Below are 24,337 nucleotides of genomic sequence, written 5' to 3'. Positions count from 1 at the left end.
CAAACATTCTTATTTGAACGGTCTTACCAATACTAGCTCACTTAAGGTTTCGAGGAGCGACCTCTACCATCGCGATTCACGTGGACAGAAGGATGTTTCTAGCCATTTGTGTCAGACCCAGTCTCTGATCGCCGAATGAGACTTGACTTGTTTGAGCGGCGTAGCGTGGATTTTCGGAGATGCTGAAAACCTGGTGAATGCGGACGTATAAGGCATAGAGATAAAGCGTCGACGCGTATGCAAGCTCTCTTACGAGCTTAGTGTCGTCATTGGTGTTTCGTATTTTTTTTTTCAATTTCATTTAGTGAAAGCAAACCGGTTTTATCGCGAGTAAACTTTGGGCAAGTTTGGATTTAGGGGACGGGCGCTCCGTCCGATGGTCTCGCAATATTCTTGCTTATTGTTGGTGAAAGTAAATAAAAGAACAATAATATATACTTATCAAAATGTCAGATCGTTTAAAATACGAGGAAGATTTGAGTATCGCACGGCTCGTTGACTATCTTGTGGTCGTGAAAACATGACGAGAATTCTTATGGTGTTTGAAATAATCAAAGAAAAGATATACGGAGGAACGTTGCAAAATATGCTAGACGATCGTCCCGTCTCTCGTAGATTAACCTCAATTCACCTTGGCGAATTTCTAAAACCACGAGAACTCGAAGAGCAATCGCTACGAGACTCTAGGGATATTGGGACTTGGATTATTCATTTTTACCGAGCCTATTCCGTATATTTATTGAATATTATCCTGTAACTTACCTGTATATGTATAAATACGCGCAATACATACAACCTGTAAACAAGTGTTTGAGAGACTATTTAATTAATCATTGTTCATATTGTATATTTAAATTCGAACATTAAACATGATGACTACTGCGGTACAAGACTGGAATAATGCCTGTAGACTTTGTTCGGAGGAGCAACCGGAAATGTTGTCGATATTTGGTGACGAAGGTGTGCAAAGAAAAGTCACCCAAAAGATGAGAGCCTGCTTTCCCATAATGGTATACAAAAGTGATCCGTTACCAAAACAGATATGCCAATTTTGTGCAGCCAGATTAGACGACGCTTACGAATTCAGAGAACGTTGTCTCGGCGTCTACAAGTCTATGCATATACAACTTCTAGCCTTAAAGGATTCTGAAACTGTAAAAATATTTTTGGATGCCATGAAGAATTCTCCTGATCCTTGCCAGGTATACCACAAGCTATTGTAATAATGATAAATTACCTTTAGCACATCGCAATCATCAATCATGTTATTATACCTTTCTATCTAGTTTCGTTCTATAGAGTTGACCGGCTTCTTCTTTTTCTTAAGGCCCAGCTTTGCAAAGAAAAAGCACGCGCTCCGCCACCGTTGGTTCCTTTATCTGCTTCACTATCAGTTGAGAAGTCGTCTGTTTCCATTGGCATGCAAAAGACAGATCAGTCCAATGCAGCCAATGAAGCTTTGGTAGAACTTCCTTGCGAAGTGCAGATTAAAGAGGAGCCCTTAGATAACTCTGACGGGAACGGGCCGATCTTAGGTACCGCGATTATGACGGCGGAAGAATTGTTGACTTCGGTTTGTAATGATCGAATGGAAGTTTCTCACGAAGAGGATTACAGCTCAAGGGGTACAAACGGAGCGGAAAACAGAAAAACATTCGGTAATGAATCGAATGTTGGAATTACTAGTAGGCCAGGGAATGGAAGCACTAGCATTCTAGAACAAGTATTAACTGGAAGCTTGACGATAAACGACCGAATAGGGACGAAACCAAAATTTAAACCAAGTTCTAAATGGTGGTGTTCGCCGTGCAACAGATACTACAGGTAAATAGGGTAATTATAAGGTTGTATAGTTTGGAACTTTGGTCTTTTCTAATTCACAATGCTGATCAAATTAACATTTTTAAATATTTATTGGTATTTCTTCTCATTCTCAGAACAAAAGAGAGTTTACGTAAGCACATGCGGCTCTTCTGTCCGCGTAGATATAGGTGCAAAAAATGTTCGAGCGTGTTTCAATCTGTGGAAGAACTTGCAAAACATGAAGGTTTGCATCATCTCAAAGTTACTCTGAACTTTGATGAATGTGTCAATGAGTGCGATCAGTGCGATCGCGAATTTGTTAGCTGGGAAATACTCAGGCATCACAGACAACGAGATCATCAGTTAGTTCCTGAATTGGCGACTGCATCAAACACTTGGTGTTCTCTCTGCAATCGGTAACATTAATTACGTCCTTAATAGACAGCAAGTTTCCTCTGATTGCTGTTAGATATTACTTACAGTTTTTCCTTACCATTATTTCAGTTTTTTTCCAACAATGAATTCATACCAAAATCATAAGCAACTGCATCAGCCAGAAACGGCAAATGTGACGCCTGTACGTGGAGAAACATTATTCAAACACAATCCTTTTGCAGAAAATATCAAGTCACTCATGTGTCCTACTTGTGGAAAGGTACCTGTCAAATATTTCAATATAGTTTTATAATTTTTAGGAGTATGCTATAATCCAGGTTACTCGCACACAATGGTTGTTTCATTGCAGTTTCGCAAATGTTACAGGTGTGTACGCAGCAGAGTGCATTATCAAACCATATGCGAACTCACGAACCAAAAAAACACAAATGTGAAATTTGTGGCCGCTCATTTGGACTGTTTATTCGATTAGCGGCACACAGGCTAAGCGAGCATAATCAGCAGCCTGTTATGTCTCCTGTTAATGCTAGTGTTGAACAAGAGGAAGCATTGAATGAGGAGAGAGAAGCGCGTGAAGCCAGTGAAGCGATAACTGGTATAAGCAATAGAAGCTACATTAAGGTACCTTGGAATCATGTACTTAGATTCCCTTATAACACATGATTTTATGCAGTACTTGAAAGAATTATTTGTTTTGTAGCTTAAAACATGCATCTTCGTTGCAGGAGTCTGACGAAGAAGATGTGTCTATGGATGGTTCGGCTCATGCAAGTAAAGACATCAACATGAGCACATCAAAGAACGTGGCCCGTTGCGGTATTTGTTTGCAGTGGTTTAACGATCACACGACAATGCTGACTCATTTGCAAACACATTCCGAGAGCTATGTATATAAGAGCTTCAGCTGTAAAGTTTGTAAAAAAACGTTCAAAGAGAAATGGCAGCTTCTTCGCCATGAGGTAGGTTACGTACGAATTAATAATAACTTAGCAATTAAGGACACGAAGCAGGGTACCTAAAGCTGAGGGAAAATCTGGAAACAAAGAAATTTCAAGTAATTTCGTGTGATTCTTGATATTTCCGGACTTTCCCTCTATTTTATGTAATCATTTACTCTCATTTCGGTGTAATAAAAATGTTGCGTTCGGCGTGTGTTGTTTTATTCAGCGGCTGCCGCAGATCTACTCTTCTAAACCGATCGTGTTATAGAATACATCCGCCTACCCATGCGCCGAGCGAGTTCAGCCTACTCATCTAAGTTATACAATCAACTCATTCAAGCAGTAGAAGAAATATTTTTATTTGGGGAAAAATTGTAATTGGGATTTCGCGAACCTGAAATTCTCAAGAAATTTACATAGACCAAATATTGTACACCTTGATGAAAATAATTTTTTCTCTGCAGATCTCTCACAAACGAGCAGCAAGCACAGCTAAATACGCGTGTTCCACGTGTAAAAAAATTTTCAAAGACAAGGCGCAACAAAAGGCACATGAAGCAACACATGTTGTTGATAAAACTTACCATTGTCCACGATGTAACAAGATATTCTTCAAAGAGATTTCCCTGCTCGCACATCAGTGTAGTGGAGGGAAACCTGTATTCGGAAAGCGTGGTGGTGCGACAAAGGCTTCATCCAAGTCATCACAGCAACCATTCAACACACACAAGAAGTATAACTGTTCAAAATGCAATGCAACTTTCAACAATTCTCAGTCAAGAAATTCTCACATGAGAGTACACACCCAGGCACATGCAATGGTGGGTACGTTTTGTCTTACCGGAGTAAATTGCATCTCGTAACTATTTGATCACTTTGGAAATAAAAACATAGAATACAGTATCAAATGATACTTGATCTTTTTATTCAACTAATAATTGGTTAAATTAATTTTTCTTTACTGTAGCTCCAGGTACGAAAAAAAGAATTGAAAAAGGAATTGGAAATGTCAAAAGCTATGCCAAACCTTACGCCGGAACATATGTCACCAGGTACTTCAGTTCCAATGCAGATTGAGCCTAAAATTGAATTGAAAATTGAGGATTCACCAAATGCTCCTCCTGCTCTCAAACGTACACTAATAAGGACTGCTGGAGGGTGAGCTCTAATGTTTACTCATGCTGTGCAAACGAAAACAGAAATTATACCTACGTTGGGAAGCTTTAAGTGTAAACTGATTTTGTCTGTTAATAGGTATCGTTGCGGTGTATGTCAGTCACCATTTGTCTTGCGAGAACTCGCAGTGGCACATTTGAGATCAGCCCATCCTGCTGCAACATTTCAATGTCGTCATTGCAAGAAGCAGTTTTCTACGCGATATACTTTGTCCCGTCATGTTGAGACGGTCCATCCAGATGAATCAGAAAAATAATAGTGTAGGTAGTTTGTATTATATGGAGATATTATTGACGAATACATATTTGATAAATTACCGCTACGCTAGTAGGTACGTATTTATTAAAGTGAGAAAGTATGAATTATACAATCTACAATAACGTAAATATAATTTTCTATTGCCTTAAAATGACCTAGAAATTTTCTCGTTGAACGTTAAAAAACAATTTATCGTCGTCAAAGTATAATGAACTATGTCATTCGAAACTATCTAATTTTTTATTCCCTCTGTCAGGCTGCGTTATTAAGGACATCATAGAATGGTGCAATAATAAATGCTTGTACAGTCTACGTTTGTACCTCAATAATTGTGAAGGCCTCAAAAATTCTGCACATGATCACTGATGTGGTTTCAATTGTTGTAAATCGAATCACCACAGATATACCTAACTGTCACAAATAATACTGTGCCTTGCGGTCAACTCATTGTCAGCCTCAACTGTTTCCAATGCTTTGGATATTAGTGAGATGATCGTATCTGAAATGAATCTGCCAGGAAAATGATTCTCCATTGCTCTCCACTCCAAGTCTACTGCTTACAATGGTAATATAAGGGTTAGATTCTACAATTCATATTATCATTGCATTAGTGTTTTGTGACACAAACTTCAACAGAACTGATTGCCAATCCACAATATCCGTGATCTAAGCCTATACCTTCATGAGACTATCAATTTCCTTTATCCCAGGTGCTACACCCAATCCTCCGCTATCCAGTCTAAAGAATCTGCAATTTCGTAACGAATAGCCTAAGGTGGAATGACTGTAGAGGTTTATTCTGTGTCCGTGATGAGCTGTTACCGTAGAATGCTGCTCGATACATTTCCTCTGCAAGTAAAGTGTTATGCTTCTGTTAATTAACTTTAAAGTAATATTCACACAACTTTCTCTCGGGTTATCATGTTTTCAGTATCACTAGAGTCACCATTTTCTGTCAATATCAACGGAAACGATTCAGTGAATATCCTGAGCCTCTTTCAGAGTTCATGTTCCGTTATGCCTCACTCATTATATCTAAGATATTGACTGGTCGATGTTTTTGTATCTTTCTTTGACATGTGCCATACTACATGTCGAATATCCATCGTGATCCGGTACAGTGGATCCATTTATTCTCTGGAAGCGACTTCCATTATTAGGTTTTTTTTAATGTAAATTCTTGACAAATTTCTGCATTTATTTCCCTTATTTTATATAAGCTTGTTTCGTTTTTCACACTAACAGAGCACATATCTGAATTCCAATCTCGTGTGTGTTATCGGGGTCTGTTACTGTTTCTTCATGCATTCTTACTAACACTCCGACAGTTTAACTTAGTTCCGATACATATGCACTTCTCAGTTTTTATGCTGTCAGTATTGTGTGGATTGAATGCAAATTTTAAATGTATGTAATTTGTTTCTAAAAAGCAGGTTTCTCCATGACTGACCTGGCTTGATCAATTTCTATGATTTATTTCAACTACGTTTTCCAGAGAATATCTTAATTCACAGTACAGAAATTTAATTCATGGACAACAAAGTAGACTCTGAAAAATAAGATGGGCAATTGAAATAGAAGAATCGTTTTTATGGACAGTGGGGAGGAAATGAATGAATTTTTACCATTTCCCACTCCCCAGCTAGGACAGTGGTTACTTCAATTCGCTTTTTCACACTGATCAATATCAATCGTAATTACCATTATCACAGCGTCTAAAATGTTGCCTGTTGATTGTCGCGCGGAGCGGATTATAAGATTTTCAGCATTAAAATACGGGCTAAATAACATTATTTTATTCTGAATAGTCCTCGATTGCCGTACATGTTTGTCAATTTTTTTACGTAAAAATTTTCAAATCTAAGATATAACTCGGAACGTTATATATTTTTCCTAGAAAGCTGGGTGTAAGCACAATATCATGAGTTTCTTGTTATTGCTTATGCAATAACTATTAAATTTTTGTGTACCAGCACAGTAATCAGGTACTGAATTCGACCATCATAGCTCGTTCAGACTGTTGGGACCGCTTACGTCTGTACCGTACAAGTAAAGCTCCGGTTATAACGGATACCAGTAAAACGGCGCCAATCGTCAATCCAATTACAGAAGCAGCAGAGATGTCTGGAGTCTGCAAAACGCAAGTGTCCGAATTTTCTGCTTCCCAGGTGCGGAAGCGTGATCTGGATACGCATTTCCACTCCCCGATGTCCACCGCCTGCGGGATTGGATGGGGACTTGTTAATTCATAATTGCCAGATTTTTTATTAGTCTTCGAAGATATTCCGTTAGGGGTATATATTTGCTACAAAAATTAACCTGGACAGAACTGATGGCCAGTCCACAGTAGCCATGGTCCAATCCGTCGCCCTCGTAAGAGTATCGTCCGGATGGTTCCATGCCAGGCGTTACTCCTAGTCCCACACCATCTGGCCTAACAAATCGGCAGTACTGGAGTGGATAATCCAGTACTGATTTACACGCGATTACCGTTTTGACTCCGTGACGCGCTGTTATCTCGGGGTTGACAGCCTGATATAATTTGTCTGCAGAACATCAATCCAAATAGTCAAAAAATCAAAGAGGTGGCAAAGGAACACTTTTTACAAAATCATTTTTCTTAATGTCTTTTGGATTTTTATACTATCTGAGAAATGTCCTTGAAAAATGAGAACGCAGATTTGGGTAACTTGATCACTCGTATTGTCGGAGGATTGAACTCATATCGATTACCTATGACATTCACTTTGGTAACCAAATGCTCCTCGTGTCCTCCATTGACATGTGCCATGTTACAAGTCCAGTCCCCGCTATGCTCCGTAGAAATCGCGTTATCGATGGCATGAGAACACCTCCCCACAGTCAGTTCGTCCGTTGATGTTATGTCTTGGCCCTGGGGCCCTTTTATCCAGCAGTAACCGGCAGGGTATTGAGTTTGACAAGTGATTGTGAAAGATTTTCCAGCCTCGACATTCACCTCCACCGTGTTCGATGGGTCCGACGAATTCCTCGCAGTATTTGGATCTGTTAAATATTATCAGAATAAAGGATCGACCATGACCTCAGTTCGTATTTCTTTCTTCACCGACCATTCAGCCCTGGTATCTGCCCTTCGGGCATTCTGATGAATCCTCCGACTATATTTCCGGAAGTTAGCCCCATTTCCAGTCTCCAGATCCCATGATACTCTTCCTGGAATTCCCCGGTTATCAGCAGGCCGCATTTGTTTTCAGCAAGGTTTGTCCCAACGGATACGTACTTTTCGAGTTCCAGTCCCGGCGCTACCTAATTTATAATAAAAAGTCTTTGAGGCCCAGCAGGCTATTGTGGTCAGTTTTTTTTTTAATTCAAATGATTCAGTCTGAGTAAAAGATTGTCACCATGATTGATCCCCCCTTCGGGGGAAAGGCTCTGCACCAAGACGCTGCTGGTATAATTCTCTCGACTTGCCAGGATATCATTTTACCGGATAAAGTGTCATTTGCAAATATCACCACTTCTTCGGCAGGGTCTAAAATCAATCGAACCAATTAGCTTTAGCTCATCGCGTCATTACAGCTCATCGTTTCTCGGGAATTTATCCTGAATATTGAAATTTTGTAATCTTTTTCGAACCGATAAATATCATCACAATATAAGTTACCTCCAATGTTCAGGGTGTGAGTTGCGTAAACCTCTTCTATGCTGCCAGATACGCCTACAGTGCATGTCCAGACCCCGAAATCCGTAGCCTTCAAAACCTCGATTATAGTTTCACAACGCGTTCTGCTTGTCAGGGTAGCCGGATTTCCTAAAGGATTTCTCAGTTCGCAGTACAGCATGCTGGATGGTCCGCAAAGTATGGTCTTAAATCAAATTGGCAGGTGATTTACTCAGTCTTGTCCTACGTTTATATTCATTCTACGGTTCAAACTTCTCGAATTTCGCGAAGTGCTGGATTTGCACGTACGCGTTAAAACACGAAACATTGTACCGTTGTCAAGTCTCCGATTACTGCGGTGGATGTTCGGTTGACAGGTTCTTCTAAAGTAACGGTAATAACTCGGAAATTTTCGGTGATGGATTCTGTTTCATTCGAAAGAACAAGAGACCACCTTCCAACATCTGTCCGTGACGCGTCGTAGATTCTCGCACCACATTGATTGTTGCCCAATGGTACGATCTTCTGATCAGCTTCCTAAGGACATGGCGAGGGGGAAAAGTTTAACGACAATGCGGTTCAAATATTATTCGATCGTATGCATTATGTAATTAATTACCTGCGAATTGTCAGCTTGATAATCAAGCGCGATACCTGTTGCTTCATTCTGGGGATCGTACAGCATACAGCTGCTTGGATTATCCAGAGTTTTAGGGTATATGTCAAGTCGAAACGAAGCCTCAATGGCCACTCTCACTAAGTCATACCAAAATAACGATTATGTAACTAGACACCTTTTTCTCTTTGAAACTATATCGTTATAAATTTGATCTATCATCTTTGAAGACCTAATAAACGTGCTATAAGCTTATAAGAATGGGGTTCGTCAAGGTTAATCATTATGCCGTATCTTTCGTTAAATGTTACAATATTACACGGGAATGACGGTATTGTACTATAATATATCACCTATCACTTCAGCATTGCCCAGGAAAAGAATTGATATGAAACAGTAGCTGAGTATCCGAGGATATTTGAACATTGTTGACGCGAACGGAGCAAAAGTTATTTATACTGCACTTAAGTTTTTACCGAATTTAGTCAGGTCAAGAATGTATTCAAACGGTTGGTCAACGGTGAACTGCAGATATGTCAGAATGTAACATTGCTTTTGCTCATCATTAGATATATATCAATCATCATTACTATCACTTATTATCGCTCTTCCGATTGATACGAAAGAACCTCTCAGTGTGCATTACCAGTCTCAGTCTAATACACGATTTGGTTTTACTCGGTTCTTGCCTGCTCAAATTTCTCCTTGTTTCATCGTCCATTTCTCGACAAATCCAGAGACGTAGGAAAAATGAATTATGAAAAATGAATGCATATTTAATTAGTGACTGAGTTAAAAATGGACTTATATGGTTTCGTTTTTTAATTAGTACAATTTACAATAAGAACGAATCAAACATATTGGATATTTCAACATTTATACATACATCGAATTTTTCTTACTTTTATTTAACTTCATTTTGTATAAATTATACATATAGGTTCATAATTGAACCGTTTGGGTATAAAATAAGTCTTTTTAGTTTCGTGGGAAGCTTGTATTCGATTTGCCTCAAATCCACGATAACATTATTATCACGGGAGATTTTCTTTGTTCACGAGCATCACGACTTTAGCCTGCGTGATGAATATAGCGTAACATATCAGGCATAAAACCACGATTCTCTTTTAACATAGGTTTAATATCTAACACCGACGAATACTTTCCCCTATATGTTACAGCAGTTATAAGGAGATGTACGAATAGACGAGAACAGGTATAAGTTCCATCTATACTGCAATATATCCAAGAATCAGGGAAACTTCGAAGTCCAGGAAAGGAACGCCACGTCGCGTTTTTTGCTTTCTCATAGGAAAGGTTCAGAATTTACATATTTTCATTCCGTATCAGGGCGCATTGTTCGGTGGAGATTCGTTCGCGGCTGTATCGTCAGCTTCAGTTTGGTGTAATGGCAGGGCCTCTTCCGGTCGAGAAGTAAGTGACTCTTGTACCTGAAATCAACAAGTATTGAATCACCAACCAGCATAAAACTTTCTGTGAAAATATCCGGATCATATATACGATGAAACAATAATTGGGTACGGAATCCAAACGAAGCAAACCCTCCCCCACCCCCCTAAAAAAAGAAAAAAAATTCAACGTTTCAGCGGAGGATCTTACCTGGTGCTCCCTTCTCTCGTCCAGTTCGTTGGAATTCGTCTCTAATCTGACGCTCGGCAAAACATCTGGCAAAGGCGGAGGAGCCGGTGGTTCACCATAGGCTTCGTGAAGTTCTTCTAGTCTGGTACTCAGAGCGGATCCCCTTTGGCTGGTAGCGTTCATTTTCTTCATCAGCCAGTCCGCCTGCTCCTCCAATCGTTTCAATCTCGCAGCTCTAGCAACCAAAACTTCCTCTGGAGTGCGGGAAGTCTTCGGCGTTACGGAATCGACCGAGGACTGCGATGCAGTCGAAGTTTCCGGTCGTGGTGCCTCGAGAGTGCTAGTCTCCTTTTTCTGTCCCACCGACTTGTCTTCAGCGTCGGTCGTCTTTACGGATACAGAGACGTTCGCGGGTTCAGCAAGTGTCTTTTCTTGGGAATCGGTCAATTCCGGTTTCGCTTTAATCTCATCAGAGACATTCGCTGAGATCTCGACAGGCTTTGTTTCTGCTTTTTCGTTAGTCTGCGATTCTGTACCAGAACTTGTTGCAGCCGCAGTTGCTTGTTCAGATGTCGAAGCTTCGTCGGAGTTCAGGGTGCAGGGCGTGCTGGATCTTGGTCCCAGTATCAATGGCTCGCGAAATTGAACAGTTTTGACTGGCGAGGGTGACTTGGAGGAGAGATAAGGTCCGATGGAAAATACCGAGACGGTTGGATGCGGGGTGGATTCTGTTTCTATCGAATTCAGGAACTTTTCGCTGTCAAAAATCGACTCTTCGTCGTTGTTCTTCACTCTCTTTTCATCGCAATCTTCGACAGGGTCTTCGGAAGTCGAGGCACAAGCTCCCAGAGTGGAATCGGGACAGTTATCTATCTCGTCGAGTCGCGTAGCCGTAATGGACGAGTCCAGGGACGACGACCTTTCGTTTATCGATGTTTTCAATGGTCTCTTCAAATTCAATTTCATGTCCGTTATATTCGAACTCCATGGTTCGCTGTGTGGGCTCCATTCTCTTGTCTCTCTTCTCGGAGTTTTAACCCTTTTCGAAGGTTCGTTGCTGACCACGGTGTCGAACACGGATGAACCCTTCGACTCCGCTGACGTAGACGCCATGGGTATACTTTCTCTGGACGTAGAAGCGGAACTCTGATTAGATACTGTGTCGATTTTTATCAGACTCTGAATCACGTTTGTCAACGCTCTGTCCAATGGGTCCAAAATCTCTGTCTCCGGAGTGCACTGGAAAATCAATAAGTATCTTCCATATAGCATAAAAGAAATATACGCAAATCCGGTGTTCAAAATATACAATTTTCATGTTTTCCGCCCTTTGCTCTTTCTCCTCCTGGTAAAAATTTATCCTCTCGGTATAAACTTTTCACCGACAATAAGAGGCAATAAATTTTTACCAGGCGGTGAAACAACTGGCCTGTGTAATTCTATTGTACTGAGCAACTCACGTCAGGCTCTGGTGTGGCGGGCCGCACCTCGTTTGATGCCGACTCAACGTCGATCGTCTCCCCGTCCACCTCTGTCTCGGTTTCCGGGGTTGGTGTCCGCTGTTCGAGGGTTTCCGAGGAACAAGTCTTTGACTCTGACATTTCCGTATCCGTTGGCTGCTCAGACTCTGTGTCTGGGGACGGTACCCTTGGGCTTTCCTGAAACAGTCAAATCCGGATTGAGCTGCGTCCAAAAATGATAAATCATTCGCTACCTGTTTTTCTTTACGTCTTTCATTGATCCGCGTCGGAGAATAATTGACGCGCAAAAATTTCATCAGGAAAATTAATCTCATTTTATATACCTTTCTGGTTCGCCTGCGCGGGCTTATCCTGATCCTTTCGGTTCTTTCCTCGTCTTCTTCGTCAGACTCGTCACCACGTTCGTCGCTGAACCCGCTTTCGCCGCTGCGAAAAAGAAAGGGGATCATTGAATGAGTTGTCAGTTTCGTTCAGACTTGGAAAAATGTCCTCTTCGGTTTGGGGGTTTAGCATACCTGTTGTTCAGGGAGTCTCGAACGGCGAGCGCTTTTCTCGCAGCGAACTCTCGACGAAGATTTTTCCACTCGAGTTCTGTGTTCGTATTTTTTTGCCTCGCTGATTCCCATTTCTCTCGGCAATATTCAAGCTCCTGCTTCAGCTCTTGAAGCATTTTCCTCTTCTGCTGTAGCTCGTATCGCAAGATCTTTTCGTGCGTGTGAAGCTGCTGATGCTGAGCCTGCATCCTACCCACTATGTTCCAGGTTTTGCTCAGCTCTGAGGAAACCGTCGACAATCTTTTCTCCTGACGAAACGATTACCAAAAACGAAGGAGGAAAGTTAAAATCAACAATGGTCACTCCTGACGAGTCTATTCAGCCTGCATAGGAATTATCCTTCAGTATACCTGTTCGCCCAGCTTGCTCTCAAGGTGTGTATTGAGTTGTTTCATTCGCGTCATCTCTTTCTCAAGATGCTTCTTTTCAAGGATCAATTCCTTCAGTCTGATGTATGTTTTGCTAACCGAAATTACCAACTGTGGTCCACTCGGCGTGTCGACGGATTTATAACAGCTATCAGGCGCCGATAACGCTGACGCTGAAGCTGCGGGGGCGTCGACAGCGTGGCAGCTCAACAGTTCGAGTAAAACGCGCCACACCTGTCATTCACATATATTCAATATTTCGTCCTTATATATCGCGACTTATAGGAATTAGTAGATTACATAATATGATAAACGGTTAGAAAAAAAATGTCCCAGCAGGTCCACTAATATTTTTGGGTTGATTTAACCATTTTTTAATGTATGAAACTCACTGAAAGAAAAAGTACAAATGGCGAATTAAATGTTGATACGACGATTTAAATGTTATAATTACAAAAATTTGTGTCATAATTAGTATCAGAAATGTGACAAATAACACAAACATAAAGTGGATCTGTTGGGAAATTATGTTTAGTTAAATTTTTCTCACCTTTGGCAAATTGTGTGCGATATTTCCTTCCTGAATATCCTCCTCGTTCTTTTCGCCATCGCTTCCCGACGCTCGGGGCTTCGTCGGGGTTCGTCCCTCGACTTGCTCTACCAAATCCAGAAGAAGTTTTGGCAGTGCGGCAGCCTCCGTGCCTTCCTCTCGAGCCATGTCGCTTATCAAGTCGTGATTCTCCTGAAAAAATATCGGGTCATTTGTACAAATAAAGCTATGCCATCCTTGGCGCCTTGTAGTCACGTTCTGTCGGCCGTTGATTGCATTTTCAATTACCTGCAGTAATCGAGTCAACCTGTCGAGATCCATGTCGGCCGAGGAAGCGCTCAGCAGCATTTGCGTGAATAGACTGTTTATAACGGACATCTGATTTTCGAGATCCCTGCAGTCCGCTTTCGTCAAACCAAGCTGAGACTCCAAATTCGATATTTCAGTGTCCTGACTGTCAACCTGTCGATGAACGTGAAAAAGTTTGTGATAATGAACGTTTTGTCTGCAGCCATGGAATGAAATTTACTAAAAAAATTAGCATCACCTTCTCTTCCGATTTCTCCAAGTCCTCTTCGAGCGTTTTTAGTTTCTTTTGAGAAACTTCGAGCTTCTCCTTCGTCTCTACGAGTTCTTTTCCCGCCTGTTCCTTCATCTCGATCAAAACCTTGAGTCGTACCTCGTAGAGAGTTTTCAAGTTTCTAAGATTTTCAAGCTGGTGATCAAACTCCGCTCTTGCGTCGTCGAATATTTCGCTGTAATTCATGCCTTCCAGTCTGGCCAGAATGTGCGCCAATTGATCCTTCAATTTATTCACCTGTTTCTCGCGAGCTGCCAGGACCAGACGAGCCGTACCCACCGCTTCCTTGACGTGAAGAATTTGTCTCATGTTTTTCTCTGCGTCGTGTTCGAGATGGTACCGAAGGTCTTCCAGTTTCTCAGCTTCGAAACGTACAAAGTTCTTTATCTCATCCGAAACCTACAAATTAGAATTATCTTTACATCGTTGCAGAAGCTTGCACGTGAATCCAAACTGCATCGAAAAGGAGCAGGCATATTCACTGCAAGAAAAACTGACGTAAAAAGGCGTCCCTCTGTACTCACCTTTAAGGTGTCAGCTATCTGCTGAGCAGTAATTCTCCTCAGAGTATCTTGGTGAGCCTCTTTTTCACCTTGAAGTTGATTTCTGAGTCTCTTTACTTCATCTTGGGTGGAGCTGGCCGAGCTTTCGTGTTCGGCTTGTTCCTCGGCAGTCGTCAATCCTTTTATATCTCTCGCAGGTTCCCCGGACTTGAGCAAATCCAGCATCCTCGATGTTTCGGAATGCGCCTCCTTCTCGGCTCCCAATTCCCGTCTGAGTCTGTCCATTTCCGAAGACACCGCGGCTATGGCACGCTGTCTGGCCTCACGTTTGAGGGTCAGTTCCTTTTTGAATTCCTCCATGTTCGTCGCACGGCTGCAGGCGATCTCCTCCGCAACATCCTCGCTCGCTTCGTAAGGGTTTTCTTCCAAAGCTGCGGTTTGCTCCACGCCCAGTTCTGCAAAAAGACATTATATAAGTTTCGTCCTAAATTTCTTCAACGATCTAGTAGAATAGTGTTCCTTTTACCTGTTTGGTCAGCTTCGTCCTCGAGGTTCGCGTTTTCTCTCCTGTCGGTTTTCACCGCATGTTTGAGCCGTTGGATCTCCTCAAGAGCGTCTTCGAGGGCTTTGATCTGTTTCTTTTTGTCCGCTACCTCCTCGGCTAGCTGGGCTCGAAGTTTTGCCGATTTCTGACCCTCCGTGTTCTTCGCGTGGTCTCTGTCGAGGACGGACTTCTGTAGCTCCTGTTCCAAACTGGATATCCTGACAAGGGCGGAATCTCTTTCCGTTCTGTACAAATCCACCTCCCTCAGCAGTTCCATTCTCTTTGACTTCGAGCAATCAAGCTCCGTCAGAGTTCTCTCGAGTTCTTCATTCCGCTCCTGCAATTCAGACTCCGCCTTCTCCCGCTGCACAGTTGATATCTGCATCAATTGGTGACAATACGCAGAGTAAAAAAGAGCAATTTAGAGTTTCAAGAAAACGAGAAAAAAAAAGTACCTTGCACTCTTCCTCAAGCCTTTCGATCGTCCGTCTCTGCGTCTCAAGTTCCTTTTGCATCTCCTCATTGAGTTTCTGAACTTGAAGTGCTCGTTCGGATTTGACTCGTTCAACATCCTCGGCTTCGTCATCACTGCACTGAACTTCCTTCTCGCACGTGACCAAGTTGCCGATGGTCGATCTTCGTTGGCGATTTGAATCGGCTGGTTTCAGTCTTTCACTCCTCAGGGTATCCTCGAGCTCCTCTATCCTGGCGAGGGCTTTCCTCAGCGTTTTTTCACCCTCATCCTCGTTTCCCTCATTCCGCATGTCCGGTATTCTCCCCTGTGTCTCGAGCTGGCTTCTCGTGGGATATTCCTTGCGGAATTCTGTCTCCAACTCGTGCGTCGTGGCCGTTTGCTCCGCTTGTCGCAAACCCTGGTCAGACCACCTCGACGTCCGTTGACGGTTTCCCCTGCAGCGTCGCTCCTCCTCGGCCTCATCACCCTCCGCGTAAGCCTCCTTGTCGCAATCTCGCATCCCTCTCGCAGATCTCACGTCCCGGTAAAGAGCCTCCAGGTGCGCTAGAGCCGCACTGTGCGCGGTTGCCAGCTGCTGGTTCGCCGCTGCGAGGCAGGACACCGTCCTCGAAAGCTCCGTCATCTCGCTCCTCGTCGAGGCGAGGTTTGACCCTGCGGGACCGGACTGCCACCCGGTCATCTGGGACGCGTAGGCGAGCTGGGAAATACGCGGTAAAGTATCGGTCACTTCTTGGCAAGTCTGGCTAGGCTACTTGAACAGAGTTATGAAAGCTTTCGACTATCAATGACGTGGTTCGTGTGTGGGATGGTACGCGGACGTCGAAGCACTGGCGTCGAGCGCTGAATGCTAACTGATCAACCACGGCCCCAGTCTCCGGAGTTAGATCAACGACGAAGAACGCGGCTGGCAGCCAACGGAGGGACGCGTGATCGTGACTCAGCGTCTTCTCCGTAGCCGGGATCGACGCGAAACGCGAAATGCGAAATGCGAAACACCTATAGCTGGAGCGGTGCCAGGGGGCCGTGACGCGTCGGCGCTTCTTCGATCGTTAAGACACTTACCAGAGTCTCTTCTTGAGGGGCGTTCGCCTCGTGTCCCCCGGCGTAGGATCCTCGGACGCTGGAACCAACCGGCAAACTCGGAGCCGATGGCCCTTGGAATCTGAAACCATCCCTTCGGAGCGTCGTGTACGGACTGGGGCCCTGAAGAAGACGAAGAAAAAGTACTCGATTGGGAACACGTTCCATATGTCCTATGTTTGATAAACGCAGAATGGAACAATGCTCAAAGCAGCATGAGGACCATTTTTTTTATCGTGAAAGTCAAATCACAGCTCTCGGGGTTTTGGATGCTGTGAAAAAAGGATTTGTACATCACATTTTTGAACGCGTTTATTTGGGAAACGAAAACATTTTTTCGTGTGTGATAAATGATTCAAACATATAATATATAAAGTGAGAATATTGGTAAAGTGTTTTCTCTGTTAGATATTAAGGTTCCTTTGAAAGTCAGCTGGGTTCTGAAAAATTATTTAAGCAAACCTCAGGATTTCAGAAATTAATCGCTGCAATGAATATCGAGATCAATCTGCTAAAAAAACGACATGTTCTTCACCAGAAAATTACAGTAGAAAACCAATTCGAAAACGAAGTGAAAAAATTCATATTATTTGACAGTGAACCACACAAAGAACTGTTGAATAATTGAAATTGAGGACCGGTAGAAAATTTTTTTTAAATCTTCGTCTCAAGTTTTGCAAATGAACATGCATAAAAAAAATCAGCAGAAACCCCGATTGCCAGGGTATAAAATGAAAAATAGGTCCAGTGTGAGACTTCGATCGGTATGATACCAAGCATCCTGACCGCCTTGGAGTCTAGAATACGCTGAAAAGGACTCTGATATCTTGTGGTGAAAATGGAATACCGACCTGCGAGTCGGTTGGACCTTCCGCAGTTTGCAGATTCTGCAGAACGATTGGAGCCTGGGATTCCCGGCGGTCGCAGAGGACGTCTAAATCTCTGGATGTGGACTGTCTGCTGGCGGCTGGGACGCTGCCTCCGGATCCCATATTTTATTCCAGATTTGGGTATCCGATTGCGGTTCGATGTGCGGTGTCCTATTCGTTGTCGATTTCGTTGTGTTTCGTCGTGTAGTTCATCGGTCGATTTGGGCCCCGTTGAATCGTCCCACTTTTAAACGGGTTACTGGTAAAATACGCGCCCCGATTCTTCGGCGCCTGTTACCTCGGGTTAAATAGAGATGTGATGAATATATATTGACCGATGGCGATATGAATTAAGACATGACTCGATCGTTTACTAGGAAAAACACGTGGCTAAGTTCGATCGCTGGTCAATATTGAAACTTCTGATTCTTATCGCAGACAAAGGATTCTGAAAATTTTGTGATGCGTTCGAACGGAAGAAGAGAAAAGAATCTGATTGTGAGTAGCGAGAGAAGACAGGGAGAGAGAGAGGGAGAGAGAAAGATAGCGGCCAGAGAAAACACTAGAAAATCTATAAATACATGTCTACATTTGATTCAAAACAACCGGTTAAAATTAGCCCTATACGAATAAAAACAAACGTCTTATGCCTACGAAGCAGAAGCAGGGATGCAGCATCGGAGATCAGCTTGACGAAACAGATTTGATACGCTGTTTAATATCGCTCGTTATCTTCGTCCCAGTTTTATAACGAAAGCCACGTGTCGCATATTTTTCGTAATTTCATTGGAACGTCGTGTTACAATGTGTATATAATGTTGTGTACCTATGTATATTTTCTTCGGCGTCTAGAAATTGAAAAAATATCTTGTGCCCTCGACTCGCAGCCAGCTGATTTTAAGCACAGCATTTGAACAAAGAGTTGGCTCGGAGATTGATTTTGCAACGCTTTAAATAACCGGTTAAACCAAAACGGCAAGAACTTCGCAACAACAACAATGTGGCCGAAGGCTAATTGCAAAACGATTTCTTAGTACGCAATAATTTAATTATTACGTATGCAAGTATACACGTATGAACGTCGGATTACAGGAATACTGTTACTGAAATGACGAAGATTAATTATCTCAGTAAACAGAATGTCAGCCAATTGTGAGGATAAAATTGTAACAGATATCTGGAATGTCTGGAGATAATTGGGTAACTTAGAATCTGGAAATAGTCGAGTATAGGCGGTGATTTTTACCGAATTTGATGTTTGCTCAAAAGCGTAAATGAATATTTATTTTTCGTACGATATTGCAAAACATGAAACAAATAGTGATTTGAGCATCCGAATTTTCCGATAAGTTTTATAATTATTTTATCATCCACGAAATATACCAGGAACAGTAAACTGAAACATAAGTTCAGAACAATTTTATTCTCGTAGTCACGAAATCGCAGAAAGTTGAGAAAAGAAATCGTTAGAAATATTTTACCGCCTTAGACTGTGAAGGAAATCTGCGGAAGTTATCATCCGTATTTATAAAATGCAATTCTTCTTCCGATCTCAGCTCAGAGAACACCTTGGGTTTATTTACCAATTTCAATTCCCTGAAAACGTATGCGGCATCGGCTATTCTAGTCGCGTGAAGTTTCACTATCAGAGCGTACGTTGACATTTAGAAAAAAGATTTTTCAAACTAAAAGTAAAATAATCTCTCAAATTGAAATTATTTTAAGATACTCATTATGTCATCGCGAGATTCGTAACAACATCTATGCTTTCAAACTCGAAGGTCGCTAACTGTGCAGAAAAGGCATATCACACGCACTCACAATTAGTATTGACCCTGTAGTACTGTAGGTACATACATGCAGTGTACGCACCAAGGGTTAAATTTTAGGTACGGGGCCCCTTATTGTTTGGTGAAAACATTATTGCAGGTCAAATATCATAATTTCAAATGCATGTTCGTTTTATCAATATCCTTCAGTTATCCGTTTATTCCGATTTAAATCAACTGCCTCAGCGCACGAAGTTCTTGGCCTGCATTGACGGATCCCTCTGCGCAGCGCAATGGGGTACAAAAGTGGCGAAAAATTTTTTGGTAGGTGTTAGGGCTCGCATATATAAAAGGCAATTAGTGTATACGTGTACAAATGCAGGGCTTACTTACGTAGTTGTCGAAGTGACGGGATCCGTTCGAGTTCTGCGGCACTGCGTGGCCCACGGGGACACTTGCTGGCTTCTGGCCAAGCCTCGGTTTATAAGCCACCACTAAAAATATCGCTTTTGGGCCAGCGAGGGGCAGGAGCTTCGCGCGAACCCGAACAGCCAGCATCTTCTGATTCCAAGTATAAGCTGCATCGGAGCGACTTACACAGAACGAAAAGGACCTCTTCTGAAAAGGCCTTCTTCGCTTCGTCCCCTGCTCGATGTTTCATTAAATCATCATTCCTTTCTCGCCCTCTGACCCTGCGTTACTACTTCAATCTCTGCACCTCTCGCTTTCCGTTCGTGGGATTATCGGAACCGCTTCGTCCTACGAAACGACTTCCGCGGGGTATAAACGCAAGCCTCTGCAAGCTGAAAGCTTATTGTTGGCGCAACAGCTTGCGGGCTATTTTTAACCGCTTGATCAGAGCAGCCCCCCGCGGCCGTTCCGCAGTACGGCTATATTTCCGGCTCTTCTCTCTTTTCTTTTATGCTCCACCTGTAGCTTAAAGGTCGACCAGAACCGCACAGACGCAACGGTCGCTTCGAAGTCCGACGCGTTTCCAAAATACGGCGAGGCGCCGTATCACCGATTTGGTGAAAAATAGTCTCAACAAATCGCGATGGACTCTCAAAGCTCCGCGTGCCTCTCGAAATAGAAATTTAAGCTCGCGTGTGAATGGGGAAGAAACATATTTCGAGGTCGCGGTGCTTACTTGTGCTGCCGGTTCCGTCGGGGTCGTTATGCCGGCCAACGACCGCCTTTTTATGCTTTTCTAACGGTAGCGCAAGTCTGGCTGCAGCGATTTGTAACTGGAAAAATTGCCAAGGAATTTTCAAACTTCGACTCTATAATAACTGACGAAAGCTTATACCTGAGTCGTTTAAAAACAAATTGCAGAATACAGGGCGATTGGCTGGTATCGACATTGGACTTCCAATTTTTCACGGAACAATCAGAGCCCCCTGTTTTATCCCGAACCGCGTTCTGTGTCTGCCGCATGGATGTGGTACTTGGTATTTTGGCCAACGCGAAAATTTCCACGTTTAGAATAGTTGGCAACGAATTCGCAAACGGGATGCCGAGACGTCGTCGGTTTGAGGTCCTCGATCTGTACATTCTGCGCGTTCAATGCAGCCGAAATGGGAACTGAACAAGAGCCAACTGAAATCGCTGACCCGGTGCATTGACGAAAATGGTCAACGATAAAGCTCGAGCGATAGCCTACATAATAATAAACAAGCGATAGCCAGCTGTGAAAAATAATTTCACAATCACCGTTTGCGTGTATATATTAATGTATATTTAATTATTTATACAACAGGTGTTTTCGTATATGATAGAAAAGTCGGAACACAAAGACTTTTAGATTTTGATCCTTCCGATGCGGCACCGAATTTGACGGTATCGTTCCATCATTGGTATCTGAAATCACCAATTTTATTTTTGGTTCAAGAACCTGAATCTTGCCAGATAAATAGATGTATTAGAACCATTCCAACCTGATGATGGCAAATTTCACATTGCTGCCCTGAATAACAATCGCCGAAGGTTTTGACTCCAAAGCTTTGTTCTCATCATCAAGCTCGATTTTCGCCTTCTCATTCTTCTCGTCAGCGGTTGAGACTCCGATTGCGGAAGTCAGACCGGCGACGTCCGCAGGTATCTCCTTGATTTGCACTTTCGGCGGAATTTCTTCACTGGACTCGTTGCTATTTTCAACTTTCGTACGCAGATCCTTAACCTCGTCGGTCGAGGTCTCCCGATCGACATTCTCTTCATCCTCTTGGACTTGTTCCTTGTTCTCCTCCGGTGACTTCTCAGTCTCAATTTTTCGCCTGGAATCATCAGGTGATATCCACTGCACGCGTCCGTCACCTCGATCGTCTTTCGTGGGAAGGAGCTTTTCGATCGTCAAGTATTCATCGACCGGAATTCGATTCTAGTAAACATCGAAAACGAATTTATTGCACCGACTTTTAAATAAAAATCTACATATGCAACAACAAATTCTTTTTCACCCTCAAAAAATCCAAGTCCTCGATGTGCCGATCATTGATCTGATTCGTTTGAGGATCGTTTCCCTGACGAAATTCTCTTTCCTCGGTCTGATCGTTATCAGATTTCCGTTCGTCGGGATTTTCCGATAACTGCTGCAGGATTATCTGCGGAAACGTTTTATTTTCGGTCATAAAGCTACTCATCTAGAGTCGCCCCGTACCTCCTTTCCCGCAGCATCCGTGATCTTGACCCTACGATTGGTGGCCAAGGAGCGAAGCATATCCGCAACGAAATTCTCGTAAGCCCGGAGCCGACTGGCTAGACTGGATTTGGCGCCTTCGGCAAGGGCCAGATCTCGTTCGAGTCGAAGAACGCGTTCAGTTAGCGAGGCGTTGTGAGTGGCCAGGAACCGGGCCTGAAAAGTTTTTAGTACTGGCTATTTTAACGTGACGAAAAATCGGTCAACGGAGAAATGCAAAACGCACGCGGCCAGCGGCGAGGCCGCAAATGTGCTCTCGTGGTCTCCCGCAACTTCTGCAACTGGATGAGGAGAGACGCGGGTTCCCGCAAATCCCTCGGGAAGGACGCAACGACAGGAGACTCTGATCCGATAGAACAATACGCGGTGGTCCCCATCCGGAAACTGCGAGACGATCGAGGTATGGCTGAAATATTGAGCGTTGTGCAATACGTGTTCAAATATTATACGATACAGTTACGTCAAGAAGTTACGATGAACGACGCAGAAGTTTTAGAAAAATTACACAACTCATATTTGTACCGAGAGAATTCAAGTGTTCTTTAAAAAACGATCTTTCAAGGATTTTTCGTGAAGAGGCATTTCAATTTATTAATAAAAAAATTTATATGCATATTGGGGTAACATTGAATTTCATTCTGATATTTTTTATTTCTACAAATAATGATTATTAAAGCTACTATAGCCGTTCTCCGGGAGAATCTCTATAAAAAGGCGTCTTGCGCTGAGCAAGATATCTCTAGACTGAATCATCAGAAATGATCAAACAAAAAAGATATAGTTAATATAAGGTATTATTAGGTCTTTAATCGAAAGAATAAGCGCGATATTAATTTTTTAACAAAACGGCGGCTTTTCGAAAAAGAAATCGATTTTTCATAAAAACTTTCGCCGTGTCTATAAAATAGAAAATATTTATTGGCAAGAAAAAACCTTCGATTAAGGACTACAAAATATACCCATAAAGCTCGTGAAAAAATTTGAAACGTATCGGTTAAGCCGTTTCCGAGAAATCTTGCTCACCGACTTTGAAAACATAATTTTTAGATAAACGCGTTCAAAGTTTCAAAAGCACTTTACACACAGTTCCGGGCGTCTTCGCAAATGTGCGTGTAACTTCGAGAATATTTGCCGGATTGACATAAAATTTTCCGTGTATATACTTCGATATATGTACACTACGAAACTGAAATTTAAAAAAATGATATTTGAAAAATCCCGACTGCATATAACCCCTCAATAACTGTTTAACTACCTCCTGTTTTACGATAGAAGAAGCTTGCTGTCGGCCGGCAGGAATGCGCAGAGTGTAATTCGTCGAGTCCAACCGTTGGTCCCCTACAAACCGGAAGTAGGGGCTTACAGCGAGCACTTGAATCTCCCTGGTGACGTAGACGAGCTGGTATTCCGTGTTTGTAGATGCCTGATATAAGCAAATTAAGTTGTAAAAAGTGATAGACTCCTTATCGATTCCTTGTCGTGTGTATAAAGAACTGAAAGAAATTATACTAATCAACGTTATTTCACGAAAGCTTCTGATTTGCTATGAAGAGATACGATATTCTATGAAAGTCTATGAAAATGTAAAAAATTTCAAAGCAGGGATAACTAGAAATTAGAGCGAACATCTGTGCCAGTCGACGAAATATTACTACGGTACAAAAAAAAAAAAAAAAAATGGCGATAATGTAGGAAAAAAAATTGACGCCAGAAGTACGTCAACGTTCTAATTTCTCTACAAAATCGTATAAAACTTGTGCGTTTGTGACGTGGAAATCATTTCCACCAGGGTACCTCTTGGTGAAACATGCGTGGGAAAATAATCGTCCGATTAGGGGATGCCGCTGTCTTCGGGGCGACAAGGGCGTATTCGAAGGTGAGATACTGCTGTAGGTTTGACCATCCTCTTGGAAAAATGCCGAGCCAATCGCGGGTCGAGGCTTGTTGTACCTGGAGCCCGCATTGCCGATGAAATTAATTAATTATCCAGTCCCCGATTCGTCTCGGTTACTCACGTGCCCGTGCAGCGTGTACTCGACGCGAATATCCTCGTTCACCGAGTACTTCGTCCTGAGGTTTTCGAAGGTGACGGCAACGGGATGGTGCGTCGGGCAACACCCTGTGTTCCAGCTGCCGCAGCACTGCATCATCGAGTTACCTAAAATTGTTCTCCGGATCTGCAGCGGCGGAAACCGCGGGGATGCAGCTTGTCAACCCTGCAGAATGGCGACGGGACGAATATTGCGGGTCTTGCAGGGAGCGATGATAGGTAATGTACGTTTTCGCGAGACCTGGTTCCGGCGGCATCGAGGAATTGAATTAGCAGACATATGTCACCGCGATTCGGTGATAACTGATGAACGGAAAAAGCCAGTTGAAAAGCGCCTGTCACAACAGTTACACGGCCCTTTAGGTCCGCTAATCGCCTTTTTCTAATCTAGGC

The 24,337-nt window shown here is 42.8% G+C and overlaps 4 protein-coding genes across 6 annotated transcripts; 1 reads left to right on the top strand and 3 right to left on the bottom strand.

Annotated features, from left to right (window-relative positions):
• The first annotated feature begins 40 nt into the window (after window positions 1-40).
• On the top strand, window positions 41-4,998 carry LOC124220089 (zinc finger protein 595). Of its 3 annotated transcripts, XM_069134038.1 has the most exons (10): window positions 41-1,202; window positions 1,328-1,824; window positions 1,938-2,219; window positions 2,308-2,458; window positions 2,566-2,820; window positions 2,925-3,158; window positions 3,605-3,961; window positions 4,108-4,298; window positions 4,395-4,576; window positions 4,831-4,998. In XM_069134038.1, the coding sequence occupies exons 1-9, from the start codon at window positions 870-872 to the stop codon at window positions 4,570-4,572; spliced, it is 2,478 nt and encodes an 825-aa protein (XP_068990139.1). In that variant the 5' UTR covers window positions 41-869; the 3' UTR covers window positions 4,573-4,576; window positions 4,831-4,998. The 3 variants fall into 3 exon arrangements, 2 of the variants coding, with proteins under 2 accessions (XP_068990139.1, XP_046484480.1); XR_011176534.1 differs by lacking the exon at window positions 4,831-4,998 and having other exon boundaries at window positions 3,605-3,965; window positions 4,395-4,534; XM_046628524.2 differs by lacking the exon at window positions 4,831-4,998 and having other exon boundaries at window positions 4,395-4,802.
• Window positions 4,999-6,175: 1,177 nt separating this feature from the next.
• On the bottom strand, window positions 6,176-9,331 carry LOC124218050 (uncharacterized). Its single transcript, XM_046624407.2, has 9 exons — window positions 9,184-9,331; window positions 8,834-8,970; window positions 8,548-8,751; window positions 8,218-8,419; window positions 7,955-8,085; window positions 7,664-7,859; window positions 7,308-7,598; window positions 6,894-7,120; window positions 6,176-6,792 (listed from the first exon to the last, which is right to left on the bottom strand). The coding sequence occupies exons 1-9, from the start codon at window positions 9,254-9,256 to the stop codon at window positions 6,556-6,558; spliced, it is 1,698 nt and encodes a 565-aa protein (XP_046480363.1). The 5' UTR covers window positions 9,257-9,331; the 3' UTR covers window positions 6,176-6,555.
• Window positions 9,332-9,688: 357 nt separating this feature from the next.
• Window positions 9,689-19,979, bottom strand: LOC124220062 (myosin heavy chain, skeletal muscle). Its single transcript, XM_046628454.2, has 15 exons — window positions 19,596-19,979; window positions 17,416-17,724; window positions 16,547-16,687; window positions 15,465-16,181; window positions 14,992-15,388; window positions 14,487-14,920; window positions 13,930-14,361; window positions 13,671-13,844; window positions 13,383-13,574; window positions 12,815-13,066; window positions 12,426-12,712; window positions 12,234-12,336; window positions 11,890-12,087; window positions 10,451-11,668; window positions 9,689-10,281 (listed from the first exon to the last, which is right to left on the bottom strand). The coding sequence occupies exons 2-15, from the start codon at window positions 17,554-17,556 to the stop codon at window positions 10,177-10,179; spliced, it is 4,791 nt and encodes a 1,596-aa protein (XP_046484410.1). The 5' UTR covers window positions 17,557-17,724; window positions 19,596-19,979; the 3' UTR covers window positions 9,689-10,176.
• A 935-nt stretch (window positions 19,980-20,914) lies between these two features.
• On the bottom strand, window positions 20,915-24,041 carry LOC124218043 (uncharacterized). The gene is made up of 7 exons (XM_069135347.1): window positions 23,910-24,041; window positions 23,150-23,317; window positions 22,121-22,300; window positions 21,856-22,050; window positions 21,656-21,799; window positions 21,137-21,576; window positions 20,915-21,059 (listed from the first exon to the last, which is right to left on the bottom strand). The coding sequence occupies exons 1-7, from the start codon at window positions 24,039-24,041 to the stop codon at window positions 21,050-21,052; spliced, it is 1,269 nt and encodes a 422-aa protein (XP_068991448.1). The 3' UTR covers window positions 20,915-21,049.
• Between the last annotated feature and the right edge of the window lie 296 nt (window positions 24,042-24,337).

This window comes from Neodiprion pinetum, chromosome 1, assembly GCF_021155775.2.
Source record: "Neodiprion pinetum isolate iyNeoPine1 chromosome 1, iyNeoPine1.2, whole genome shotgun sequence".
Classification (NCBI taxonomy): domain Eukaryota; kingdom Metazoa; phylum Arthropoda; class Insecta; order Hymenoptera; family Diprionidae; genus Neodiprion; species Neodiprion pinetum.
The sequence above is the reverse complement of the archived record's forward strand: the minus strand, read 5'-3'. Positions and strand labels throughout refer to the sequence as shown.